Raw genomic sequence first — 7,743 nt, 5'->3', positions numbered from 1 at the left:
CTTGTATAACAGTGTAAAGTAGTGAGCGTACAGCTTGTATAACAGTGTAAAGTAGTGAGCGTGCAGCTTGTATAACAGTGTAAAGTAGGGAGCGTACAGCTTGTATAACAGTGTAAAGTAGTGAGCGTACAGCTTGTATAACAGTGGAAAGTAGTGAGCGTACAGCTTGTATAACAGTGGAAAGTAGTGAGCGTACAGCTTGTATAACAGTGGAAAGTAGTGAGCGTGCAGCTTGTATAACAGTGTAAAGTAGTGAGCGTGCAGCTTGTATAACAGTGGAAAGTAGTGCAGCTTGTATAACAGTGGAAAGTAGTGAGCGTGCAGCTTGTATAACAGTGTAAAGTAGTGAGCGTACAGCTTGTATAACAGTGGAAAGTAGGGAGCGTACAGCTTGTATAACAGTGGAAAGTAGTGAGCGTGCAGCTTGTATAACAGTGGAAAGTAGTGCAGCTTGTATAACACGGGAAAGTAGTGAACGTGCAGCTTGTATAACAGTGTAAAGTAGTGCAGCTTGTATAACAGTGGAAAGTAGTGAGCGTGCAGCTTGTATAACAGTGGAAAGTAGTGCAGCTTGTATAACAGTGGAAAGTAGTGAAGCTTGTATAACACGGGAAAGTAGTGAACGTGTAGCTTGTATAACAGTGTAAAGTAGTGCAGCTTGTATAACAGTAGAAAGTAGTGAGCGTGCAGCTTGTATAACAGTGGAAAGTAGTGAGCGTGCAGCTTGTATAACAGTGGAAAGTAGTGAACGTGCAGCTTGTATAACAGTGGAAAGTAGTGAGCGTACAGCTTGTATAACAGTGTAAAGTAGGGAGCGTACAGCTTGTATAACAGTGTAAAGTAGTGAGCGTACAGCTTGTATAACAGTGTAAAGTAGTGAGCGTGCAGCTTGTATAACAGTGTAAAGTAGTGAGCGTGCAGCTTGTATAACAGTGTAAAGTAGTGCAGCTTGTATAACACGGGAAAGTAGTGAATGTGCAGCTTGTATAACTGTAAAGTAGTGAGCGTACAGCTTGTATAACAGTGGAAAGTAGTGAGCGTACAGCTTGTATAACAGTGGAAAGTAGTGAGCGTGCAGCTTGTATAACAGTGGAAAGTAGTGAGCGTGCAGCTTGTATAACAGTGGAAAGTAGTGAGCGTGCAGCTTGTATAACAGTGTAAAGTAGTGTGCGTGCAGCTTGTATAACAGTGTAAAGTAGTGTGCGTGCAGCTTGTATAACAGTGGAAAGTAGTGCAGCTTGTATAACACGGGAAAGTAGTGAACGTGCAGCTTGTATAACAGTGTAAAGTAGTGCAGCTTGTATAACAGTGGAAAGTAGTGAGCGTGCAGCTTGTATAACAGTGGAAAGTAGTGAGCGTACAGCTTGTATAACAGTGGAAAGTAGTGCAGCTTGTATAACAGTGGAAAGTAGTGAGCGTGCAGCTTGTATAACAGTGGAAAGTAGTGAGCGTGCAGCTTGTATAACAGTGGAAAGTAGTGCAGCTTGTATAACAGTGGAAAGTAGTGAGCGTACAGCTTGTATAACAGTGTAAAGTAGTGAGCGTACAGCTTGTATAACAGTGGAAAGTAGCGAGCGTACAGCTTGTATAACAGTGTAAAGTAGTGAGCGTGCAGCTTGTATAACAGTGGAAAGTAGCGAGCGTACAGCTTGTATAACTGTGTAAAGTAGTGAGCGTGCAGCTTGTATAACAGTGGAAAGTAGCGAGCGTACAGCTTGTATAACAGTGTAAAGTAGTGAGCGTGCAGCTTGTGCAAATCTGCTGTCCCCTCAAAATGACACATCACACAGTCATTAATGTATAAACCGCTGGCAACACCCCTAAGTGAAAATGTCCACTTTGGGCCCAAAGTGTCAATATTTTGTGTGGCCACCATTATTTCCCAGCGCTGCCTTAACGCTCTTGGGCCTGGAGTTCACCAGAGCTTCACAGGTTGCCACTGGAGTCCTCTTCCTCTCCTCCATGACAACAGCTGGAGGATGTTAGAGACTTCACTGCTCAGCTGAAGCCAGCAGTTACATATGAAATGACGGGGGAGAAGTGATGTCATGAGTGATGTCATCACTGATGGGGAACCTTTGTCCTGCAGGGATCCTCACGAGCCGGAGAGAATCCTGAACGGCCTGTCAGAGACCACGCTGCCCATGGAGGTCACATAGCATTGTCTCCCATGATGCACTGCTCCTCTGACCGCTGAATGTGACACGCTGCGACCTCCAGGAGAAGAAGAGCGCAGCGGCGGCTGTTGTTGTTGTTGTTGTTGTTGTACAGTTTGTAAATGTCTTTGATGTAAAATACTTTTTGTTTGTTTCTGAGTATCATCATGTGACTGCAGAATCAACTCTGATTGGTTCATAATAAGTCCAGTATCTGCGCTCTGATTAGTCCATGATGAGTCTGTATCTGCGCTCTGATTGGTTATTTATTTCTCATGTTTACATTTTGTATTTCTTTGAATCAGAGCTGGGAAGTGATTGTGAATCAGGACTGAGTCAATCTTTTAATGTTTAGACACGGGAAAATAAAATCTGTAAAGAAAAGTTTTTATATTTTTAAACTGGAGGAGGAGAGAAGTCGCTGATCAGACGAGTGTGAATCATGTGTTCCCTCTGTTCACGCTTCGGATCAATAAAATGCATCGATACACAGAACGTTCTGCTGCGTCTCTGTTTCATCAAATAAAAGAGTTCTGCTGCTGCTTCATGTTTCTGACCTTCAGTCACTTTGCAGCTTCAGATTATTAAACATAATCACCACAGGTGTTCTCAGGACAGAAACAGAAAAAAATAATAAAAATAAAAATGTTCTGAAAAACAGCAACAAGAAATATTAAGAAAACGTGATTCAGTTTAAATATAGAAGAAGCAAATGTGCGTTATCTAGAAAAAGGAATTCAAGTTTTAATATTCTGACAGGTCACCTGACTTCAGTGTTTCTCTTTACTGAACTCTTAATGCTCAGGTTCTTCTGGGAGACTCAGATATTTCTACACTGAATATTTCTTCAAAATACTGTTGAAATATTTTCTCTTCTTCTCTCAGAGCGAGACGCCCCCGATCATCAGTAACTTCATTACCATGGGTTACTACAGAGGAATTAAATTAAAGTGAGAATATACATTATACTGCTTTTAATCAAGTAAGAGTTTTAATGCAGGACTGAAGTAAAGAGTACTTCTTCCTTCACTGCTGTTGGACGTCGGCAGTAATGTGACTCATCAGAACTGTTAATGTTAAACTATTTCCATGAAGTAAAAAGTACAATACTTTACTCGTGTACTTCAGCAGAAGTAGAAAATATTAGTTTATCTATTTCCTGTTGGAGGCGGGGCTTAGCGATGATGTCATTGTGTTTAACACTGTTCCAATACTTCTTACTGTTAGTACTGCAGTATGCCTGTTTACATACTGCAGTACTACTTCATCATAACACTGCGCCTTGAACTGTGAGCCCCTCAGACCCAGACCACGTCCTCGGACCCCTCAGACCCAGACCACCCCCTCAGACCCAGACCACGTCCTCGGACCCCTCAGACCCCTCAGATCCAGACCACCTCCTCAGACCCCTCAGATCCAGACCACATCCTATGACCCATCAGACCCAGACCACCCACTCTGACCCAGACCACCTCCTCGGACCCCTCAGACCCCTCAGACCCAGACCACCTCGGACCCCTCAGATCCAGACCACGTCCTATGACCCATCAGACCCAGACCACCTCCTCAGACCCCTCAGATCCAGACCACATCCTATGACCCATCAGACCCAGACCACCTCCTCGGACCCCTTAGATCCAGACCACGTCCTATGACCCATCAGACCCAGACCACCTCCTCAGACCCCTCAGATCCAGACCACATCCTATGACCCATCAGACCCAGACCACCCACTCAGACCCAGACCACCTCCTCGGACCCCTCAGACCCCTCAGACCCAGACCACCTCGGACCCCTCAGATCCAGACCACGTCCTATGACCCATCAGACCCAGACCACCTCCTCGGACCCCTCAGATCCAGACCACGTCCTATGACCCATCAGACCCAGACCACCTCCTCGGACCCCTCAGATCCAGACCACGACCTATGACCCATCAGACCCAGACCACCTCCTCGGACCCCTCAGACCCAGACCACCCCCTCAGACCCAGACCACCTCCTCAGACCCCTCAGACCCAGACCACGTCCTATGACACCATCAGACCCAGACCACCTCTTCAGAACCCCTCAAACCCAGACCACGTCCTATGACCCCTTAGACCCAGACCACCTCCTCGGACCCCTCAGACCCAGACCACCTCCCATGACCCCTCAGACCCAGACCACCTCCTATGACCCCTCAGGCCCAGACCACGTCCTCGGACCTCCTGTAGCGCCACCTTCAGGACAGAAGAGAGGCTTCATCCACAGGATCAATAGGGACCCAGGAATCCATCTGTCTGTCAGTCCTGCTGAAACTTTAAATCCTGCTTCATCAGAAGTCTCTGAGGTCTGAAAGACTTTTTTTATATTCTTAGAGGATTTTTTGTATTTTTATCCTAAAGATTTTTTAAAATGATTTTCTAAATGCTATGATATTTAACTTTCTCTTCTTCTCTTGCATGAAACACCAGCTGATTGAAGTTCACCAATCTTTAAACTAATCGATCAGTTTCTCTGCAGACACAGGGAGGACTCCATATCCCAGAGTTCCCTGCGGCTCGGTGTTCCAGGTGGGAGTGTTCAGTCGCTCAGCATCCTCACGGAGAGACCGGACCCGGGTCTTCAGCGTCCCCGCAGATCAGGTTCCTCTGACGGCGGACTGTCGCTTCTCTGTCCGGTGACCCTGAACCGAAGCTGGTGCGTCTCTCCCGGTGACTGGTGTCCGTGTTTACCGGGCTGTGTCGGTGATGGTGGACGCGGTGGAGTGCGGGGTGTGCGGGGTGAAGGTGATGTGTCGCTTCAGGCCGCTGAACGACGCGGAGCGGAGCCGCGGAGACAAATACATCCCCAAATTTAACGGCGAGGACACGGTGGTGGTGGCGGTGAGTTACCGACGAGCTCTACCGACTGTGTGTCTGCCGGACCCGGAGGCACCGTGTGTGTTCACCGGCACACCCTGCGGCCGTCTGTCTCTCTGTCTGTCTCTCTGCAACAATAGAGACCGACACAAACACGCCGGTGTTTCCAGTCAGAGCTGAGGATTCAGTTTCAGCCCTGAAATATTATAAAAATCTTAATATGAAAATGAGATTTATTTTCCTCTAAACCAGAAATGACGATACGTTTCTCCTAAATATTTACAGAAATGTCCATTTTAAGGCCGAATAAATGATTATTTCGGTCAATAATCAGTCAGTGATCCTCCTGTGTAAGAGCACAACCAGCTTCACCATGAAACTAAATGAACACAACTGTCTCCAGTAAATGGGAATATAAGTTAGTGTTGAAATAATACACACTTATATTGTAAAAAGCTCTTTGTGCAAAGTTTGATCCTGTAAGACCGTTCAAAATTATTCATTTCTGTTGATTGTTTTGTACATAATCGTCAGTTTCTACAAAATGTTAGAAAATCATAAAACGTACGTGTTTGTTTTATTCCATCAACAAAGAGAAGAAATGTGTTGGGAAATAAAACAGAAAATAAAAACTTGCTGCTGCTCCTAAATCTCATTTCTCACGTTAGTAACTGAAGGAGACTCAGATGTTCATGAGATCTGAAATTTTACCTCCATGAATAATCACTCAGTTTGAAAAACCTCAGTAAAGGTTCCTTCAGACTGTTTCCTGTTTAAGGATAAATGTGAGGATGTAAAATGTATATGTTTATATAAACATTAAATGGATGCTAATTAGAATCTGTTTGTTTTTTTTTAATAAAAAGATCTTAACTTGGACATTTTATTTGACTCAATGATTCATAGAAAAGATAACAGATTATTATTTTTACCAACAAACTTTATTTAAGATTTTAAAATGTTTTACACCAAAGCCAGCACAACAGCTCCAGACAGCGATACTCAGAGCTCTCCTGCTGCAATAGCTAACATCACAGACAGAACAATACTGACTCAGTGTTTTGTGAAATGCCGATTTTGCTCACCTGTCTGGCAGAAACGCTGAAGGCGGTTGAATTGTTGGTCGGTATGTAAACGCTGAAAGCGGTTGAATTGTTGGTCGGTATGTAAACGCTGAAAGCGGTTGAATTGTTGGTCGGTATGTAAACGCTGAAGGCGGTTGAATTGTTGGTCAGTATGTAAATGCTGAAGGCGGTTGAATTGTTGGTCAGTATGTAAATGCTGAAAGCGGTTGAATTGTTGGTCAGTATGTAAATGCTGAAAGCGGTTGAATTGTTGGTTAGCAGTTGAATTGTTGGTCAGTATGTAAATGCTGAAGGTGGTTGAATTGTTGGTCGGTATGTAAACGCTGAAGGCGGTTGAATTGTTGGTTAGCAGTTGAATTGTTGGTCAGTATGTAAACGCTGAAGGCGGTTGAATTGTTGGTTAGCAGTTGAATTGTTGGTCGGTATGTAAACGCTGAAGGCGGTTGAATTGTTGGTCGGTTTGTAGACGCTGAAGGCAGTTGAATTGTTGGTTAGCGGTTGAATTGTTGGTCGGTATGTAAACGCTGAAAGCGGTTGAATTGTTGGTCGGTATGTAAATGCTGAAAGCGGTTGAATTGTTGGTCGGTATGTAAACGCTGAAGGCGGTTGAATTGTTGGTTAGCGGTTGAATTGTTGGTCGGTATGTAAATGCTGAAGGCGGTTGAATTGTTGGTCAGTATGTAAATGCTGAAGGCGGTTGAATTGTTGGTCGGTATGTAAATGCTGAAGGCGGTTGAATTGTTGGTCGGTATGTAAATGCTGAAGGCGGTTGAATTGTTGGTCGGGATGTAAACGCTGAAGGCGGTTGAATATTTGGTCGGTTTGTAGACGCTGAAGGCAGTTGAATTGTTGGTTAGCGGTTGAATTGTTGGTCGGTATGTAAATGCTGAAAGCGGTTGAATTGTTGGTCAGTATGTAAATGCTGAAGGCGGTTGAATTGTTGGTTAGCGGTTGAATTGTTGGTCGGTATGTAAACGCTGAAAGCGGTTGAATTGTTGGTTAGCAGTTGAATTGTTGATCGGTATGTAAACGCTGAAGGCGGTTGAATTGTTGGTTAGCAGTTGAATTGTTGGTCAGTATGTAAACGCTGAAGGCGGTTGAATTGTTGGTTAGCGGTTGAATTGTTGGTCGGTATGTAAACGCTGAAGGCGGTTGAATTGTTGGTCGGTATGTAAACGCTGAAGGCGGTTGAATTGTTGGTCGGTATGTAAACGCTGAAGGCGGTTGAATTGTTGGTCGGTATGTAAACGCTGAAGGCGGTTGAATATTTGGTCGGTTTGTAGACGCTGAAGGCAGTTGAATTGTTGGTTAGCGGTTGAATTGTTGGTCGGTATGTAAACGCTGAAAGCGGTTGAATTGTTGGTCGGTATGTAAACGCTGAAGAGCGGTTGAATTGTTGGTCGGTATGTAAACGCTGAAGGCGGTTGAATTGTTGGTTAGCAGTTGAATTGTTGGTCGGTTTGTAGACGCTGAAGGCAGTTGAATTGCTGGTTAGCGGTTGAATTGTTGGTCGGTATGTAAACGCTGAAGGCGGTTGAATTGTTGGTTAGCGGTTGAATTGTTGGTCGGTATGTAAACGCTGAAGGCGGTTGAATTGTTGGTCGGTATGTAAACGCTGAAGGCGGTTGAATTGTTGGTCGGTATGTAAACGCTGAAGGCG

The 7,743-nt window shown here is 44.6% G+C and overlaps 2 protein-coding genes across 5 annotated transcripts in view; both read left to right on the top strand.

Moving 5' to 3' along the window:
• epc2 (enhancer of polycomb homolog 2 (Drosophila)) overlaps positions 1-2,651 on the top strand; it is a 25,381-nt gene extending 22,730 nt beyond the window's left edge. For all 3 annotated transcript variants that reach the window (XM_046054762.1, XM_046054761.1, XM_046054760.1), the window contains exon 14: positions 2,090-2,651. In XM_046054762.1, the coding sequence (XP_045910718.1) occupies positions 2,090-2,159 (70 nt within the window). In that variant the 3' untranslated portion in view covers positions 2,160-2,651. The remainder of the gene's footprint in view (positions 1-2,089) is intronic.
• Positions 2,652-4,672: 2,021 nt separating this feature from the next.
• LOC123974353 (kinesin heavy chain-like) overlaps positions 4,673-7,743 on the top strand; it is a 47,867-nt gene continuing 44,796 nt past the window's right edge. For both annotated transcript variants that reach the window (XM_046054982.1, XM_046054983.1), the window contains exon 1: positions 4,673-5,022. In XM_046054982.1, coding sequence (XP_045910938.1) covers positions 4,888-5,022 — 135 coding nt within the window. In that variant the 5' untranslated portion in view covers positions 4,673-4,887. The remainder of the gene's footprint in view (positions 5,023-7,743) is intronic.

The sequence above is a fragment of the Micropterus dolomieu genome, linkage group LG07, assembly GCF_021292245.1.
Source record: "Micropterus dolomieu isolate WLL.071019.BEF.003 ecotype Adirondacks linkage group LG07, ASM2129224v1, whole genome shotgun sequence".
Lineage (NCBI taxonomy): Eukaryota > Metazoa > Chordata > Actinopteri > Centrarchiformes > Centrarchidae > Micropterus > Micropterus dolomieu.
The sequence above is the reverse complement of the archived record's forward strand: the minus strand, read 5'-3'. Positions and strand labels throughout refer to the sequence as shown.